Source organism: Fusarium odoratissimum (genome assembly GCF_000260195.1).
Source record: "Fusarium odoratissimum NRRL 54006 unplaced genomic scaffold supercont1.8, whole genome shotgun sequence".
Lineage (NCBI taxonomy): Eukaryota > Fungi > Ascomycota > Sordariomycetes > Hypocreales > Nectriaceae > Fusarium > Fusarium odoratissimum.
Genome location: NW_022158694.1, coordinates 1,335,807 through 1,354,070, shown reverse-complemented (window position 1 = coordinate 1,354,070; position 18,264 = coordinate 1,335,807). Strand labels below are relative to the sequence as shown.

The 18,264-nt window shown below is 46.2% G+C and overlaps 6 protein-coding genes across 7 annotated transcripts; 4 read left to right on the top strand and 2 right to left on the bottom strand.

The window, feature by feature from the left end:
- Positions 1 to 86: 86 nt before the first annotated feature.
- On the top strand, positions 87 to 1,832 carry FOIG_06275 (uncharacterized protein; the record flags this gene model as incomplete). Its single annotated transcript, XM_031205314.1, has 1 exon — positions 87 to 1,832. One exon carries the CDS (start codon positions 87 to 89, stop codon positions 1,830 to 1,832), a length of 1,746 nt encoding a protein of 581 aa, XP_031065563.1.
- A 531-nt stretch (positions 1,833 to 2,363) lies between these two features.
- On the top strand, positions 2,364 to 4,444 carry FOIG_06274 (uncharacterized protein). Its single transcript, XM_031205313.1, has 2 exons — positions 2,364 to 4,172; positions 4,229 to 4,444. The coding sequence occupies exons 1-2, from the start codon at positions 2,814 to 2,816 to the stop codon at positions 4,280 to 4,282; spliced, it is 1,413 nt and encodes a 470-aa protein (XP_031065562.1). The 5' UTR covers positions 2,364 to 2,813; the 3' UTR covers positions 4,283 to 4,444.
- A 3,086-nt stretch (positions 4,445 to 7,530) lies between these two features.
- On the bottom strand, positions 7,531 to 8,779 carry FOIG_06273 (uncharacterized protein; the record flags this gene model as incomplete). The annotated part of the gene is made up of 3 exons (XM_031205312.1): positions 7,531 to 8,059; positions 8,117 to 8,289; positions 8,345 to 8,779. The coding sequence occupies 3 exons, from the start codon at positions 8,777 to 8,779 to the stop codon at positions 7,531 to 7,533; spliced, it is 1,137 nt and encodes a 378-aa protein (XP_031065561.1).
- Positions 8,780 to 11,142: 2,363 nt separating this feature from the next.
- Positions 11,143 to 12,626, top strand: FOIG_06272 (uncharacterized protein; the record flags this gene model as incomplete). The annotated part of the gene is made up of 4 exons (XM_031205311.1): positions 11,143 to 11,257; positions 11,311 to 11,603; positions 11,653 to 11,761; positions 11,813 to 12,626. 4 exons carry the CDS (start codon positions 11,143 to 11,145, stop codon positions 12,511 to 12,513), a joined length of 1,218 nt encoding a protein of 405 aa, XP_031065560.1. The 3' UTR covers positions 12,514 to 12,626.
- A 272-nt stretch (positions 12,627 to 12,898) lies between these two features.
- On the bottom strand, positions 12,899 to 16,403 carry FOIG_06271 (serine/threonine protein kinase). Of its 2 annotated transcripts, XM_031205310.1 has the most exons (4): positions 16,127 to 16,403; positions 15,294 to 16,071; positions 13,112 to 15,246; positions 12,899 to 13,035 (listed from the first exon to the last, which is right to left on the bottom strand). In XM_031205310.1, the coding sequence occupies exons 2-4, from the start codon at positions 15,923 to 15,925 to the stop codon at positions 12,947 to 12,949; spliced, it is 2,856 nt and encodes a 951-aa protein (XP_031065559.1). In that variant the 5' UTR covers positions 15,926 to 16,071; positions 16,127 to 16,403; the 3' UTR covers positions 12,899 to 12,946. The 2 variants fall into 2 exon arrangements, with proteins under 2 accessions (XP_031065559.1, XP_031065558.1); XM_031205309.1 differs by having other exon boundaries at positions 15,294 to 16,403.
- Positions 16,404 to 16,489: 86 nt separating this feature from the next.
- FOIG_06270 (uncharacterized protein) lies at positions 16,490 to 18,222 on the top strand. Its single transcript, XM_031205308.1, has one exon. It carries the CDS (start codon positions 16,596 to 16,598, stop codon positions 18,162 to 18,164), a length of 1,569 nt encoding a protein of 522 aa, XP_031065557.1. The 5' UTR covers positions 16,490 to 16,595; the 3' UTR covers positions 18,165 to 18,222.
- The last annotated feature ends 42 nt before the right edge of the window (positions 18,223 to 18,264 follow it).

The window sequence follows — 18,264 nt, the reverse complement described above, 5'->3', positions numbered from 1 at the left end:
TATATATTCTGTCCACATCTCCTCAGTACTCTGTAAAGATTGAACTGCCCCTTTTGGCTTACAGACCCGTCATTGAATCGTTGACCATGAATAAAACAGCTGTCACCATCGAGCTTGATCAAAACGATGATATAAGCTCTCCAATACCACCTTTGAAAAATCAAAAGCTGCCAGGCGTGTTGCGTATGGAAGCAGCAGCCAGCAAACTCACAACCCCCAAACGATGGATCTTCTTCACCAGCATCTTCTTCTTCAGCTACGCCCTCAACCTTGACTTCCTGACACGTAACACCTATGTCCCTTACGCCACATCATCCTTCGGAAATCACTCCCTCCTGGCTACGGTCAATGTCATCCGTGAAGTTGTGGCCGCTGCTATTCAGCCATCAGTTGCCAGACTGACTGATGTCTTTGGACGCATCGAGATCTTCACTCTCGCTGTGGTTTTCAGCTTGGTTGGGACGATTATACAGACTTATTCGGCAAACATTCAGACTTTTGCCGGTGGCGCCGTGCTGCATTCGCTTGGGTATAGGATCTCATTGCTTACTATCGAGATCATGATCGCGGATTTCACGTCGATGAAGACGAGGCTGTTCTTTGCTTTTGTGCCGAATTGGCCTGCCATTGTCAATACTTGGATCAGTGGTGATGTCACATCCGCTATTCTTTTGGTGACTTCTTGGAAATGGGGAGTTGGAATGTTTGCAATCATCAACCCGATCTGCGCTCTGCCTCTCATCATCTTCATGTTCATACTCGGGCGTCAGACAAAGCGATCAAGCCTGGAGCAAGAGAAATCAGGATCCTCCTCTTGGAGTGCCTCTCTCAAGGCATTCTTTTGGGAGCTTGATGTCATCGGCGTATTGCTCTTGACAGCTGCCCTAGCTATGACATTGATCCCTCTCACGCTGGCAGGCGGACAGAGTGCCAAGTGGAAAGACGCCGGCATCTTAACACCTCTGGTCATTGGCCTCATTCTCTTTCCAATTTTTGTCATCTGGGAAAGGAAGGCTAGTCATCCAATGCTCCCATTTCACCTTGTGAAGCATCGAACCGTTTGGGGTTGTCTCGGCATCAGTTCTGTCTTCCCTCTTGCTTTCATGATCATTGGGAACTATTTGTTCAGCCTACTTGTTGTCTCGTACAATTTTACCGTCAAAGACGCTACTCGAGTGGCGCTTCTCTATCGGTTCTGCGCCATCGTCGTAGGGTCTCTTCTTGGCCCAATCGTCATCAAGGTCCGACGCCTCAAAGAAGTCATCTTGACAGGTATTGCGCTTTGGTTCGTTGGATTTGGACTTATCTACCACTTCCGAGGTGGCTCTGGCTCCAAATCTGGAGTCATCGGCGGAGAAGTCATCGTCGGCATTGGTGCTGGTCTTTTCTCATGGCCAACACTTGTTCTTATCCAGACAGTCGCTCAACACGAGTACATTGGAGTCTTGATATCCCTCGTTTTCACTGCAAACGCAATTGGCCAGGCGCTCGGTAGCTGTGTGTCGGGCGCGATGTGGACACAGACTCTGTACAAAGAGCTTGAGAAGAACCTTGCGCCGTTTGGCAACGACACTTTGGCGTCAGCTGTTTATGCTTCACCCTTGACTGTTGTGCCGCAATATCGTTTAGGATCACCTGAGAGGGATGCAATTGGTGCAAGCTATCGCTACATTCAACGAAACTTGAGCGTTGTCTCGCTATGCCTTGTTGTACCGATGCTTGTCCTTGGATTCTGTCTGCACAATCCCATACTCTCAGATCAACAAACTCAACTTGACGAGACCATGGAATCTCCAAAAGATCCGAAGCAGGATACTGGCAACCAAGCATAGCGTTTCAGAGGCTACGATCACCAGCTCTGGCAAAGTCGCAGACGCGAAAGGAAAACGGCATGGCTCAGAAATCTCTGTTATGCAGACAAATACCGACAACTAAGCTTATTGATAATAAAGTATTTCCAAGCATGATTTATTGATAAAGAAACATTCGATTCGGGCCTTAATGAAGAGTTTATCACGATGTCACAAGCGATTGGCCGTAAAAGGTTTTCTCATTTGGCTAGGACGCCCTTTGTCTTGTCAAGGCGGATATAACGCCCGGGTTTAGTTGAGCCGGCTGTTTCGCAGACCACGCCCTGCAAAACCTTTCTCATTTGCTCCAAGGCGCAATCGGAGCTGAATTGACTTTTCTCACAGTGACAGACATTTTAAGCCTCCTTCTAGAACAATTCTAGACTGACAATGCCACCGTCGTGCAGATATTTTCTCTAGCTCGGACGCACGTGATGATGCGATGCATCATGATACCTCATAAACCCCCAACCTTCCGAGACAGTATTAGTCCACCAAAATAATCCCTATCATCACAGCCTCAAAAGAAAGCAGGTTTAGTTCTAGATAGCACGGACATGTTTACCCAACTATTACACCAAGCTTCCAGTCAGGATAACCAGTCACGTAAATTATCCCGAGGGGAGCCGCATCTAAGAAACACTACGCGCGCCTCGGCCGCCGGCGGCCAAATTCGCATCACGTAAAAGTTACCACTTAAAACTCCACAGCGCGGGATCGTCTTGTGTAATAGAATCCTCGCTATCAACTGCTTTTACGTACAACTTCCACCGGTGGGCTTTTACCCCAGCGTGGAGAAGAGGAGATTCCCCAGACCTTGGCGTTCCTTTAAATCTGGATCTTTGCTTTTCTTTTTTTCCAAAGGGCAGAGTTGATAACTCTGACTTGTTCCTGGTTCATCATCATCACTATTATTACTCGTATTGTTGTTATAGTACTTGGCCTAGGGGTTGAGACTTCATCATGGATACCATCACACCACAGACCGCGTCCAAGAACGCGACGAACAAAGACTCTACCCTTGATCCTGATCAGATTGCTCGCATCGACCATTCCTACGACCAAGCCATCGGCACAGTAACCGACTTCGAGAAACAGAAAACCGCTGAAGGCGAAGCTCACTTCCGTCGTTTAGGATGGAAACGACTCGCTGTTATCCTCATCGTTGAGGCCATTGGTCTTGGAACATTCAGTCTTCCAGGTGCCTTTGCGACACTCGGCATCGTCGCGGGTGTCTTCTGCTGTATTGCCTTGGGCTTTATGGCCATCTACACAGCGTGGATCATCGGAAAGATCAAGGTCCTGTATCCTTCGATCAAACATTATGGAGATATCGGTGGCTTGCTCATGGGAAGGTTTGGTGAGGAGTTGTTTGGTGCTATGTATGTGCTGCAGCTCATCCTCATCACGGCCTCTTTCGTCCTCACTGGCAGTATTGCCCTGAATATCTTGGCCGATGATAAGGTTTGCGGTCTTATCTTCAGCGCTGTTTCGGGCTTCATGCTCTTCATCCTAGCTATCATGCCTTCGTTCGCCGAGGCCGCCATCTTAGGTTACATCGACCTGGTCTGCATCATGACAGCCATTGGTATTGCTGTCATTGCATCCGGTGTGAATGCTTCCAACCAGCCTGGTGGCATTGGTGCTTCAGACTGGTCTGCGTGGCCTGACCCTGATGCCACTTTCAAGGATGGCATGGTGGCTATCTGCAACATCATCTTTGCTTATTGCTTTGCCATGTACATGACTCCTTTCATGGATGAGATGCATACGCCCGAGGACTTTATGAAGTCTGTCTGGACTCTTGGAGGTGTTGAGATCTTTATCTATACCCTAAGCGGTTCTCTTATCTATGTCTTCGTTGGCAAGGACGTGGCCAGTCCTGCTCTCCAGTCTTTACCTGGAGTTCTACCAAAGGTGGCCTTTGGTGTGGCTCTCCCCATGATCTTCATCTCGGGTGCCATTGGCAATACCGTCACTGCCAAATATGTTCATCTGAGATTCTACAAAAACTCGATCGTTCGATTCGTCAATACGCCCAAGGGTTGGGTGACTTGGCTTCTCACTCTTGCTGGCATCACAATCATCTCTTGGGTTCTCGGCGAGGCAATTCCCTTCTTCAACGACCTTCTCTCACTCAGCTCCGCCCTTTTCGTATCTGGATTCATTCTGTACTTCCCAGCTGTTATGTGGTACAAGCTGATTTGCAGAGGCAAGTGGTATGCCAGAGAGAATATTCTCCACGCCGTTGCTTGCATTTTTACATTCATCTTCGGCCTGCTGGTCCTTGTTGGAGGAACATATGCCACAGCTTTGGATATCGTAAGTCTTCTATTCCTCTATCTAACTGAGGAAATTCTGTCTGACACACACCGCAGCAACATCATTATGAGATCGGAGCTTTCCGTACACCATTTTCGTGCGAGGCGTAAGGGGCTACTGCGGAGTTAGGGTGTGAATTATAGGCATGATTGCTCAGCAATCGATTTAGGACGTTTGTTGTTTTTATTATATGTGTACAATATGTAAAGCCAGCTGAATTATGCAGCAAGTCAATGTGTCCTCTTGATTTTCCATTGGATCCTCGTTAAATCTTAAGCCACACGCGTCTCCCTTGTCACTATGTGTTCAGTATCAGTCATATGACACTCTAGAGCCGAAGTTAGGCGAGAATGATAATTCATCTTGCCAAACGCGTCTCTAGCTGGTAAGGGATCGACACTTGTTCGCTTACAGGGAGGGAATTTGATGATAATAGTCTCGTCACCCATGTAATTGTTCAACGGCGATCTACAAAGCCATGTACCGTTTGGGAAACAACAAGCGACACATTCAATTGGCTGAGAGTGGTGCTGGGCGGGATGATCTCGGTTTAGTGCCAAACACCATGACTACGATCCACAATGTGCTCAAGTTGCAATAGACTTCTGGGTGACGATACTGCTTATAAGTCGGACACTTGGTATATATGGTCCAAAGTAAATGCGGAGTTGCGCGACACTTCCCCCACGATTGTTGACGCCACGACACTCAAAGTCCTGATCATGGATGGCCCCTGAGTTGAATCGCCTCGGCCGATGATAACTTGAACCCCATGCTTCGTTGAGCCGCTCTTTAACATGCAGACCATGACATGAGTATCCGAACGCCATTAGGTAAGTTCTGCCATGGAATGTCCTCCCAAAAGCTTCTTTCGTACCCACTACTAGATATGTTATTTGCAGCTGAGACCTGTGGCTGAGAGCTTATATCAGCCCAGAGAACTTAGTAACCTAGCTCCCGGTATCGCTCTCGTAGCCGCTTTCTGAATCTCGCCTTTGCCATCTTTTCTTCTTGGGTATCCTCTTCTTCCTCTTCCTCATCATCGCTCCACCGATCCTCGCATTTCCTGTACATGACATCAAGATACTCGTTTGCATATTCTGCTCCTAGGCACAGAGGACAGAGCGTCATGACCACAGTTGCCATGCGATAATACTGCCCCGCAGAAAAAGCTGGCGTTTTCTCGTGGATCATACAGATATATATCCAAAGACTGGTCGCCCAGACATAGAGCAATTTCCATTCCCGAGTCGCGCAATTATATCCGGGACCTCGATATTGTGAAAGAGGAAATCTCCTTGGAAGCGCAGATGAGAAACCGGGATCGAGTATGCATTTTCCCGGGCAGTCTTAGTGATTCTGAAAAGGGTTCCATATCTTCTTCCAACCTGTCCTTTTCGGGGTCAATCTTATACACGGGGTCCTTAAGACATTTCTCATAGACGTTAACGAGATCACCATTCGTGAGTTCTCCGCATTCCTTCCACTCTTCAAAAACATTGCAGATAAGAGTGGGCTCGGTTCTGTTACCGTTCGTAGACTTGAGACTTATTTCAATCCCGTAGACATAGAGCTATGTCAGATCTAGGATGTCAAGCCATAGTTCAGTCGGAAGGGTTTTGTTGCCTTGCTTTGTTGTGATGTGAGTAGAACCGTGAGCAAGGACGTTGCGAAGGTAGCTTGCGCCCCAGCAGTCAACACTGAAAATAAGAATCGAGTTAAGCTTCACAAGACTGTCAAAATCTTGAGTTTTCACGGGTTTCATTGTGGGCAGACGTGTAGAGGGGAGTGAAGGCTGTAGTTATTGTTGCTGTTGTTGGATGGAAGGTCAATTGTTCCTCAAAATATGAAAAGGGTGGAGAGGGAAAATAGAAAGAATAAGATAAGGCGATCAAGTCCTTATTTTATTCGTAAGAATTGTCATTAAACTTTCGTATTTGAGCTATATGTTTGTTATACTTTGTGAGTAAGGTTCAGTGGCGATCCATCTTTTCACCTACATCACAATCTTCTTTGGTGATGAATATCAACCCAGATGGTCAAAATGGCGACTATCTACGTGATGGTTCTTGCAAATTGTTTCAATGTTCATATATCGCAATGAGACCACTCGCAAGTTCACAGCAGAGTTACATGTTATTTGGGGGGGGGGGGGGGGGGGTCGTCACCCGACGCCAACAATCACAAAATGGTCAAATAAGGCTACAGCTTACTGGAGCTAGCATGAATACCTCGCCCGGTTTGTCCAGTTACTACTTGAAGTAGACAGTACTACAATTTATAAAGCTTTTAGGAGTATCTATGTTCTTACAATAGAAGATTCTATCTGTCAGGGCACAGGAAATTAAAAGTCACAGAAACTTTCGGCTGCCAACTAACGAACAAAGAACATTAGTTTCTCCTCATCATAAGAACATTATTGAGGTTTCAAGATACAACAGCAACAGTAGAAAGGCGAGACGCATACTAGCCGCCTACCCAACATTGACACCAAGAGGGTACCTTACATATGTAGCCAAGGACTCTGGTCGAAGGACGTCCAGAGCCTTTTTGAAGTAAAGAATTAAGGACAAAGTACCCTGACTAAGTCTCACAGGTTCATTGTTTTCTTCTTCATGGATGCGGGAAAAGACTTTCTTGACATTGGAGGAATGCTAGACTGATGGACTCCATACTCTGGAGCGGCATATTGTAGATTTGGTCTCTTATTCATCCAGCCACCCACCCCACCGAATCTTGTTCGTTACTTTTAGATCTCAAGATATCTCAACCTTATCCCACCTCAGCTTTGCCGAGGTTACATGAAATCGTATCCTAAAGCGCAATCTCATCCGCAGAGTTTCACAAATTTTTAGCGAGTTATTCCCACCCAAAAACCACATATCACATTCAGGCAAATATTATACCCCCTTGAAACACCCGCCAACCACCCTAGTAAAACACGTTTCCATATTTCGACAAGCAAATTATTTTTCAACCAACCGAATCGCAGCAGATAAGGAATCAAAACACAAACGAAACTACAAACCGTCCGATGCCAAGACCTGCCACGCCGGTAAAGTCGGATCGAACTGTGAGAGAAGTGTTTCTAGATTGGGCGTTTAAGTGCATGTCATTCACCTCTCAGACGTTATTGGTGGGATTATCATTCGATGTATGGTCGGAAATAGCCGAATAAGGCTCGCAGACAAAGTGACAAGCGGCTGTGGCTTTTCGCCAAAATAACCATTTTAGAGAAGCTTAAAACAATGACATGCTCGTGTATTGACTATGAAACGCGTGAAACTGACTCAAGTCGTTCCCTTCGGCCGTAATGACCTTATCGCCCGACCCTTCAACCTGGTAATGATAGGTGCGCTTACATCGCTTCGCCGTTCTGGATTAAGAGGTTGACCGTGTTTTCAGGAATACCCTTCATGACGTCTTTCAGAGACATGGATGCAATAAGGTTGCATAATTCTGATGCCTTGATATCCTTGAGGCCCAGAAGATAAGCCGCGAGGCCAGTGACGTGTGGTGTTGCCATTGATGTGCCTGACTCGAGTTTGACACCTCCTTTGATCCAGGTACTTTTGATATCGACGCCAGGGGCAAACACGTCCACAGAAACACCGTAGTTGGAGAATGAGGCTCTAGTATCGTTCTGGGCGGTTGCTCCAACAGTACAGGTCATAGGCTCATTGCTTGGCGAAACGTGAGATGCGTCTGTGTCGTCGTTACCAGCTGCTACAGCAAGAAAATAACCCGATTTCACGATATATCGAGCCGCTGCGTTGATAGCAGGTGAAGAAGCAACGCTGACAGACATGTTCACCACAATACCCTTGGGACATTTGCGCGTAGCAGCATCCTCAACAATAAAGTCCATGCCCGCGAGAATTCCCGACCTACACCGAATTATTTTCAGTAACATTCACATGATCCAAAAAGATGATTAAACTCACGTCTGACCCGCTGTATGCTCATTTAGAACCTTGACAGCGAAGAGCTGCGTCTTCTTTGCGACAACATACGTTTTAGACCCAATGGTGCCCGCAATATGAGTCCCATGACCGTTAGCATCCAAGTCAGCGTTATCAACAAAGTTCTGCACGAATCTGGCGCGGCCCTCGAATTCCTGTTCTTTGGATTAGCTTGTTTCATTTTACCGCCTTGCATAAAAAGGTACTGACAGGGTGGTCGACTTCAATGCCTGTGTCGAGAACATAAGTGCATGTGCCTTCACCGGCACTTTCTTCATAGGTGTAGGTTGTATGATCCTTGCCCGGTAGTTTGTTGGAGATACGGGCTAGACCCCAGGGTGCGTTTTTCTGTGTTGATGCTCCATGCAAGGTGGAGACCTTTTCAATGAAATCGATGTTGGGGTTGTTGAGTAGATCTTTCAGCTCGTATTTGGTAAGGCTAGCTGAGAAGCCGTTGAAAAGATTGGAGTAGGTGTAGTCGGCATTGGATGCAATCTTAGAAATTGTGCTAATAACAGCCTGAGAAACCGCGGTAGTCTTCATGACGACGATGTACTTGCTTTCAGCCTCGTCAGCCCCACGAGGGATAATGAGAGGAGCCGCCATGACGGCCTGAGCCAAAGAGAAAATAGTAAGGAAGTGCATGGTGAGAATGTATCTCAGGTTGATCTAGAAAAGGCTGGTGCCGTTGATGGCAATTGGTTGCTCATAACGAGCGACATGACTCTATATAGTTACTGATGCTTTGATCCAAAGGATTCAATTGATGATTAAACTTTTGGGAGGATTCACTAATAGATTCAGTGACGCGTTAGCTCTCAAGGTGATGCAGCAGCGCAAACGTGTCTTGACTGTCGATCTCCTCATGTATCATGGCGACCATCATGGTAGCGCTTATTGTAGGATCAACAGAGTTTGAAAAGTCGAGAGAAGCCTCTTCAGGACTAATTACCAAAAAAACCAATCTATACCTTGATAATTTCTTGGACTTCATATGACGCCATAGGATTTCGTTGAACACGCGGTTTCTAATCTCCAACACAATGAAAAGGTTGTTGCTGACGTTTTTGACTAAGCCACGATGGATTTTAGTAAACACTGATACGCAGTATACTCTCTTAACGCATTTTATTAGGCTGGATGTCTTTGAGCTAGACTATAGAATGATTATCATGGGCTGTAAATGATTTTGATGTTGAATAATCGGTCGTTCAGATTACCCTACGCTACCAAGAAACTTAGGTCCGCAGGGATAATTCTGGTTCCGCTTATCAGGGCGATAACAACAAGAAGAGTGACCAAGCCGACCAGAAAGCCACCAACTGAACAGAGCTTTTGAATCGAAAGATTATGATCCCTCCAGGCTTTCTATCATGCCTTGACACCTGGATCACAATTATGGAAAGCTGAGGAATCTGTCATACAAATGTAACGAGGCACTGCTTGATGATCTCGCGTTAACTCGAGCTAGCGATGCGAGTCAGCCAATCAGAGGCAACACGGAATATCACAACTGCCAATCACCCAAAGTCTAAAATTAAACTCGTGTGAAACATCGGCCGAAATAGCTGCCAACGAATTTATTCAAACCTCAAGAACATTTGTCTTTTGATATCGGGAATCTCTCTTGAGATGTCAATTGAGCCCCCAAAAAGAGTCAGCAGCTCCATCTTTCACCCAAAGCTGAAGCTACATGATAATCCCGAATATGCAGAGGGCCGACATTCCGGCACTGATTTAAGCTTATGTTGCAACCTTATCTATTCTGGCTAAATAGCGCCATCTCAGAGCTGGCCCCCAGAATTCTCATTGCGATCTCAATCTGAATCTGAGTGGTTCTATTGCTTCGTTGTGGGATAATTTTGCTAGCTTTGAATCTAGTATTGTGACCTTTCGCTATGACAACTTTAGGAGTTTGTAAAATTCCGGCCCATCAAATTCTATAACTCTCCCTACCACGATCGTCTAATGGGCCACCGCTCTAAACTGCTCCAACCAAAGCATCCGCTTTAAGTCCCTAGATGACAATGAAATAGATCTCATCGAAGAAATCCTTAGCAACACATGCAACCTGTCCCAAAGCGGTTAATAAAGCCATCAAGCCTCCTAACATTGCGGCTCCGCAGTCCGCACAAACCTTAACTGCTACCTTGACTGTATCGAACTACGCGACCCCATTGACGAGCCAAAAAGGTATATTTGACTTGGCTGCGACCAGGGCTGCGTCAAGCCTCCCGAGAGTGGATTCAACCATATCAATTGGGCTGATGAAGTGTGTAATGGCCAAGAGACGGAGATTTCATACGAGTAGTGTGCAGAAGGTTCTGAGATTAAGTTGGATGGTTATCAATCTGGATGTAAGCACAACCACCATGGTATTTGGTCCCATCTGAAAATGCATGCCAATAACTCTGTGTTTTATACCAGCCCCTCACGAAACACCACACAAAATTACATTGTTACCTTCGGTTTCTGTATTATTCGAAAGTCTATTGTCAAGTGATATGATCATCATTCGATTATCATCGGAAATACAAGTGTTTCGAGACAATATATCCGCCAGTTCCCAGCAGTAAATCTTAGCACTGCAAAATATGCCCCCAAAACAGTCCGTCTATAGTAACCTTGTTAAGGATCGATGAAACATGTGTCGCCTTTGAAGCGAAGAAAAATCCACCCAGGTCGGCCCGCTTACACGACCCTGGGCGTTTAAACGTGCCCCCTTCACACAGCCTCCACTTTGTTTTTGATACAGGGGCCGTAGCAGAAAGAAACCCTCGCCAGCGAACCTGACAATAAAATATCGATATTTTTCGGATGCGAAAAATGTATATATACTCGTACGACGTACGATGGATGAGTTTGTTGTCTTGTTATCATCAGCTTCAGCTTCTACAGCAAAGTCTTCTCTTCTAGGTCCTGGTGATCGTTTTTTTTCTTTTCTCTTCTCAACTTTACTATTCTTTGTGCCGGCACATTTCTTTTTACTTTATCTTTTAACTGTCAAGATGCATTCATTTAAGAGAATTCTCTTCCCTTCCCTTTTTGCTTTGGCGCATGGGCACTCTGTCATTCTCAATGCCCAAGGTCTCGACACCTCTCCTGCTAGTGTAGGATTTCAAGGTAAGCATGATACTCTGGGTGCTTGATTGGCTTGAGACTAATCAGATCTTCAGTCGATCCCGAGATCGCCCGCAATTGCATCACTATCAATCCTTGCCAGCAGGATGCCACTATCATTCGTGATGCAGAGATCACTGCCAACATCGTTAACCAGTGTGGCCGCACTGAGCTGTCTGGTAATATTGATGTCGGCGAGAACACTGAAAACGCCCTTTCTGCTGGAAAGGTCACTCAGGTTGAGGCTGGTGGTGAGCTCACCGTCACCATTCATCAGGTCAACGCCGATGGCGCTGGTCCATACGTGTGCGATCTTGACGAGAGCAGCAACACCAACACCAACATTCAGGTAAGACATCCGCAATGGCAGCAATTCATATATCTAACACTGGTTACAGAACCTGACCGTCACAAATAACGTTCCTGGAACAAACGGTCTCTCTCAGGTCAAGACCCAGGCTTTCAACATCACAGTCAAGATGCCTGATGACCTCAACTGCTTTGGAGGTAAGCATCCTCAAGTTCCATCACAGCTCAATAATATCTAACAACAATTAGCTTCCACTGGTAACATTTGCACCGTCCGATGCCGCAACAACGCTCTTGCCGGTCCCTTTGGTGGCTGCTTCGCCGTTCAGCAGGCCGATTCCGACAAGAAGACAAACACTCCTCAGAACATCAAGACTACTCAGCAACTTCAGGCTATCAACGCTCAGGTCCTCCAGAACCAGAAGGACTTCCCTGATTCCGTCAAGGCCAACGAAAACGCTACCAACGATGAGGCTGATCAGAACAAGGCTGCCGTTGACGCTCTTCTTGGCAACACCATCGTCACCTCCGCCTTTGCTACTGAGACACCCTCCGTTGTTCTTGGACGCCCCCCTGCGGCTACCGAGACAGGTGCTGGAGGCAACGATAACAACAACGGTGGAAACAACGGCGGTAACGGCAACAACAATGGAGGTAACAACGGCGGTAATGGCGGTAATGGCGGTAACGGACAAGGTCAAGGCAACGGCCAAGGTAACGGTAACGGCCAGGGTAACGGGCAAGGCAACGGTGGTCAAGGCGGCCAAAACGGTGATAACAACCAAGGAGGTAGCGGCGGTAACCAGGGTGGCCGTGGGGGTTTCGGAGGTGGCCAGGGTCGAGGACAATTCGGTGGCGGCAACTTTGGCGGATTCGGAGGAAACGCCAAGCGAGCTGCTTCTAAGCTCCGATGGGCCAAGCGATTCTTCACCCAAGAAGATACCATCTAATTGATACTTGGATGAGTGAATAAAGGAAAAGAATACTGGAACACCGGGAAGTAGATGATGGGATAGCCATAGGATGAGGAGAGAGATAGACAATAAAGATGATGTACCAAAACAAGACGAACTTGGCTGAGAGTTAATTAACGGAGGGCGAGGATGCGGCGATAGGTATGTGGCTATTGGTCGGCTCCCATATTGGCCCAGGATGAGGTCTCAGTAAACTTTAAGAATAAGAAAGAGAAAGAGTAAGAGTTATAAAGAAAAGCAGGAAAATTGAAGAACTTAATATCTCTACTAATATTAGAGTTTTTACTATTTTATCTTTAATTATATACTTTTAACGTTTTTTTCTTTTATTAATATTTATTTTAAATTAGTAATTTCTAAACTTATCTTAATATTAAATCTCTAGAAACTAGTGTTATGATACATTAAACTAGGGTTCAATCTCACTTGCCTTACAACTACCATAGCTCTTAAGTAAATCCAGTAAATCGGTAAGCTTTTCTTCATATTCTAACACTTCTATTATTAAAACCACATAATTATTAGTATATAATAGTCACCTCTTAGAATAATCTTATTAGGGATATATACTAACCTGACTTTGACATCTTCTCTCTTGCCCTTTCTAGACTCAAAGGCCAAGACTTTAATAGCGAATCTAGTGGCGTCTCTGGTGGCATTTCCCTTCCGCTTGCACTCGGCCTACTCTTGTAAATAGGATTCACTTCAACTCCAGCCTCTAGCAAGACCTGAGTACTCTCGAAAAGTTCGTATTCAACTGCATAATGCAATAGCGTTCTCCTTGACGCCGTTTGCGTTGCAGCTATGGCATCCAGAGCCATGACTGCATGCTTGCGTAGTATTCTGGCTAATTGCTTGTCCTGTCTCCCAGAACATAACATGTTGAAAAGCGGATATTCGCCCTCCTCTAGACTCCAATTGGGCTTCTCAGGTTTGTCACTGATACTAGCCCCATTATCAAGAAGCAGTTCAACGGCAGACGTTCGGACGGAATGGGCTTGGGCTAGGACAGGTGTAAAGCCATTCTCATCACGAACATCGACCCGCGCTCCGTGGGCTAGCAGAAGCTTGATAGCGCGGATCTGGAGGTCTTCATTTTGTGTATAGTTGGGCCCAAAGCCCATCAGAGCTGTCCGCTTATCATTTCCAGCCATGTTCACATCTGCGCCTGCTTCAATCAACTCCTCAGCCATTTCAAGATTTCCTACATAGATAGCAAGCATCAGGCAGGTATTGGTGATTTGTCTATCAAACGGAAAAGGAATCCACGAAACTGATAGTTGGTTGATATCAAACCCATACCTCAGAAGTGTGTCGACCGTGTTTCGTATCTTGGCCCGGTCAAGTGATCTAGGACCTCTCATGACAGGATTATAGAACTGATTTTGGGTGCCTATCCAGCGGAAGTCCCCCGCGATCAGATGATGAAAGACTCCAATCCCATCCTCAAGGATCTGAGTGCCCCCTCTTGAGTTATTCTCGAGAAGGAGTTGCAGAATACCATGATCCCAGTTTTGGACAGCTATTTCCACAGCACTTGGCCCACCAGAGGCGCCAAGAATAGGTTCTTCAGGCAATACGTCATCAAGGGACCGCGGACAGAAGAAAGCTATGCCTGTCGAGAGTATAAACTGTTTATGGCCATTCGGAAGCCAAGGGTCGGCGCCGTGTCTCAAGAGAGCCTTTACTGCTTCTGCGCTGGAGAACTCGACCGCCCAATGTAGGGGACTGCCCACTGGAGTCACAAATGGGTAGTGAAGCATTTTATGGTCGCGAGTCGATAAAGCATTGACTAAGGCGCCGTTCTTCACAATCGCGTCTGTTACAGCTGTTATTTGATCGGGGTGAAATGCAAACAACCAGTGAAGACAGGATGGCCCGTCTCCCCTTGACTGAATTGTTGGATCTGCACCTTCATGGAGCAGAAATAAAACTGTTTCAAGGGATCCGCACAGGAAAGCACGATATAATGGAAATTCGCCCAAGTAGTTGAGACTGTTGAAGTTTGTCGAGCTCGTAATTCTTTTGAGAATCTTGAGAGCTGTAGGGCTATTGAATGAGCAGAGTGCATGGATAAGACAGTCGCCATCTTTGTTTAGAGCGCGAGTCGCGGACACTCCCTCGTGGATAATCTCGAGATCGAAGTCAATTAAATCATCCAAAGTAGATGGTTTCATGAGTGTAAAATGCTGGTTGAAGCCGCCATTTCTTTGGAATATCTTGATGGCGTTGTCAAAACGAGAAGGGTCCGTTGAGCGAGCCTTGGTAGAAGACGCCAACGCCCCTGTGGCAATAGAGCTGAATAGCCAATCCTGTCTGTGGACTTGGATTTCATCATCAGGTTGAAAACCATAGCGGTCGTAATATGAGAAAATGAGGCCTTGAGCTTGTATTACGCCGCTGAGAGCAGCTTTGCGAAGAAGTCCAAGCCAAGTATCTTTCGTCATTGGATCGAGGAGTCTCTTGTTGATGAGATCTTGGGAGTTCATAAATAGTCCAAAGACCTCTTCTGCGGATAGGCTGCTTTCATTCTGGCAATAAGCAGATAGTAGATAATTGGCCATCGCGTCGCTGAATACAGGAATCTGCCAATCCCATGGTGAATAGTTGTCAACAGCATCAACCTGGAACTCGAGATCTGCAACGCCCTCTTCAGTATCTCCATCGCTGCGAGTACCCCTATGCGTATCGGCTTGATGGTCCTTGTTCCTGTCATTGTCAGCAAATTATTCTGCCATTCAGGATTGGTTACTCACACGACGGCAGCTTTTCCGTCCTTTGATCCCAAGAGACGCACGACCGCAGCATCGCGTTCTTTTGCATCCTTAGTCAGACATGCTTCTGTCAACTGGCAGAATTTGTCCTTGAGCGCTTCTGGGATATCACTCTTGTTCCGAAAGTCCTGTAATGCCAGCTCAAGAGCTCTGTCTCCCTCGCTACCTTCTGGGGGGGACGTCGTTTGGCACAGGGTGAACCACGTTATGAGGCCAAAGGAATACATGTCGATGCTGTCTAGATACTCTGGATCTAGCGGTTCCCCATTCTCATGATACAGACGGAGCTCCGGAGCCCTCCACCCAACTGTACCTCTACCACGCAGGGAATTGGTTCCAATTATACCTGCGCCACCTCCAAAGTCGGTCAATCTGGCAAGCCAGCGTGCGTCTTTTTCATATATGAGAACATTTCCAGGCTTTAAGTCGCCATGAATAATACCGACGTCGTGGATAGCCCAAAGCGCAGACGAGATATCAAGGATAATTGCCTGTCGATTTCTAAATGTCATGGGCACATCGTCCTGAATAAACTTTTCAAGGTCTCCATTTGCCAGCTCCAGTGCAATAAAGGGAACCCGATGCCACGTTATATCAACCCCCCAACCAATCATGTGGACGATATTTGGATGATCTCGTAGGGCCGGATGGCGCAAGGCTGCAATCTCTATAATCAAGTCGTAGACCTGCCTGCGGATACTATCCGAGGACAGATCCAGCTTTATCCTTGAATTAAGCAGAAACCTGGGGTATTTGATAGCTGCCAGGATCAGTTGCCGAGAATCATCCGGCGGGACAATGGTTGCTTGTCGTACGATGAATTGAGCGCCAGATGCAACCTCACCCTTATCGAAGATGAAGTCGAATGGCCCAGGTACATGCAGCTCTGCAAAGACTCTAGATAGCTCAATAATAGGAAGATCACGCCGGTCACCATTCTTTGGTTTAGCTTCGGTAAGATTCAGCTCCTTAAGACTCGGAGCATTTATGGAGAGGTTGGTGATGTAGGCGGGGAGGGAAACATAGCCGGCCTCAATAGAACCAGATTCCATCGTGGCTTGGGCTCATTAATCTTGCACAAGTAGAAAATGGATTGTATCAGCTATGTGAAGCTGAAATATCAAGGTGAGGACAGCCTGATGGTCTGCATTGGTGCCTAAGATCACTTGTCTCAGCCATGATAACCCCGCACTCCAAATGATTATGTGACACAAGGTAGCTCAGCTCTGCTTTCTCAACTTCGACTACTCGTTCATCGATTATTGATCTTATTTCTCCGAAATCATGGCAGATCTGGCTCTTGGTATTGCTGGCCTAGTAGTAGGCGTACCAGGCCTGATCCAGGTCATTGGTCTTCTAGGAGACGCGGTGCTAAAAAGGCTTGGGCACTACGACGACAATTATCAGAGGCGGGTCAAGCTACTGATCAGAATCAGCAAGTCGCAGACGCAGGATTTGCTGCTGTATCTCGAGAGACTAGGTGACAAGGCTCCAGAAGCTTTAGTGGCTGAAGTGCACGATATGTTTCAAGCATTGCGTGATGCACTCGAACTACTTGTGACTATGCTTCCAAGCGTGGGCATAGACGAAGCTGCAGTCGTGCGGACAAAATTATCAGAAGCAAAGAAGGCTAGCATCGATGCTGAGGTCGCCAAGATCGAAGAGTGGAATAATAGGATCTTGAAACGAATGATCGTGTTGAAGTTCTTCGGTAACCTCAAGGCACTACCACCGACTTCAGCAGATGATGAAGTGGCTCCGTCTTTACGCAAAGTGGAAAAGCTTCGAGATTCGATAAAAGAATCACTTGACAAGGCGAAATCCGATTCTACCCTATTACTCAATCCCCCAGAAGAAGCAAGTTGTACTCTGCTCCCAAACTCAATCCTGCAGCTCAAGACTCCAAAGACTGGTGGGCGGCCATTCCTTGCTGAATGCCGAGTATACAGTGACAATGCTTCGGAGCGGGAAATACAGCAGCATCGACAAGTCATTCGAGAAGTTGCGAGAATACTTCGCCAAGCTGATCCGGCATTCATGGGTCTTCTTAACTGCAGCGGGTTTCTCTGGGACTCGCTAGAGTGTAGATTTGAGCTACACTTTCCGATCACTGAGAATATGGAAAACCCAAGGTCTTTGCTTAATTTGCTTCTCGACCCGATGAATAAAAAGGCCAGGGCAAAGCATCCTCTCAACCATCGCATTACTCTGGCAAAAAGCGTTGTGGTAGCTATCTTTATTCTCCATTCAGCAGGATTTGTGCACAAGCAGATACGTCCCGATAATATCGTTATCTTCGATAAAGCTCCGGACACATCACTATCTACGGGGACAGTAGACCCAGCTAAGCAGATATACCCGTATTCAATCGGTACACCGTTCCTTGTAGGCTTCGACAACGTTCGTAAAGTGGACGCAGCCTCACTGATGCTACCTATCGAGGAATGGGAGAAGACAATATATCTTAGTCCTGAACGTCAACGACTCCAACCAGGGGATGAATTCAACATGCGGCATGATCTCTATAGCTTAGGTGTTGTTTTGCTCGAGATTGCATTCTGGGCCTCCTTCCAAGATAAGAAGTCATCTCAGTTAGGCAAGATTATTTGGAGAGACGCTGGTCAGTCTGATCTTTGTGGACCAGAGGAGTTGAAAAAGATTTATATGTCTCTTGCCAAAGGATCTGTACCGCGAGTTATCGGTCAGAAGTATGCCGATGTTGTTATGGCTTGTTTAACCGGGTTAGAGTCTGAGAAAGATATGTTAAACGAACTGAAGGACAAGGATGGAATTATAATAGGAACAAGGTACATCTTAGAAATTATAAAAAAGCTAGAGGAAATTTCATTATAAGGAGCTCAATATACAAGATTTAATTTACATATATAATTACTTAGTTAAATTAATTTCTATTATTACTCTACTAAGAGGTCTATATATGATATAATAAATA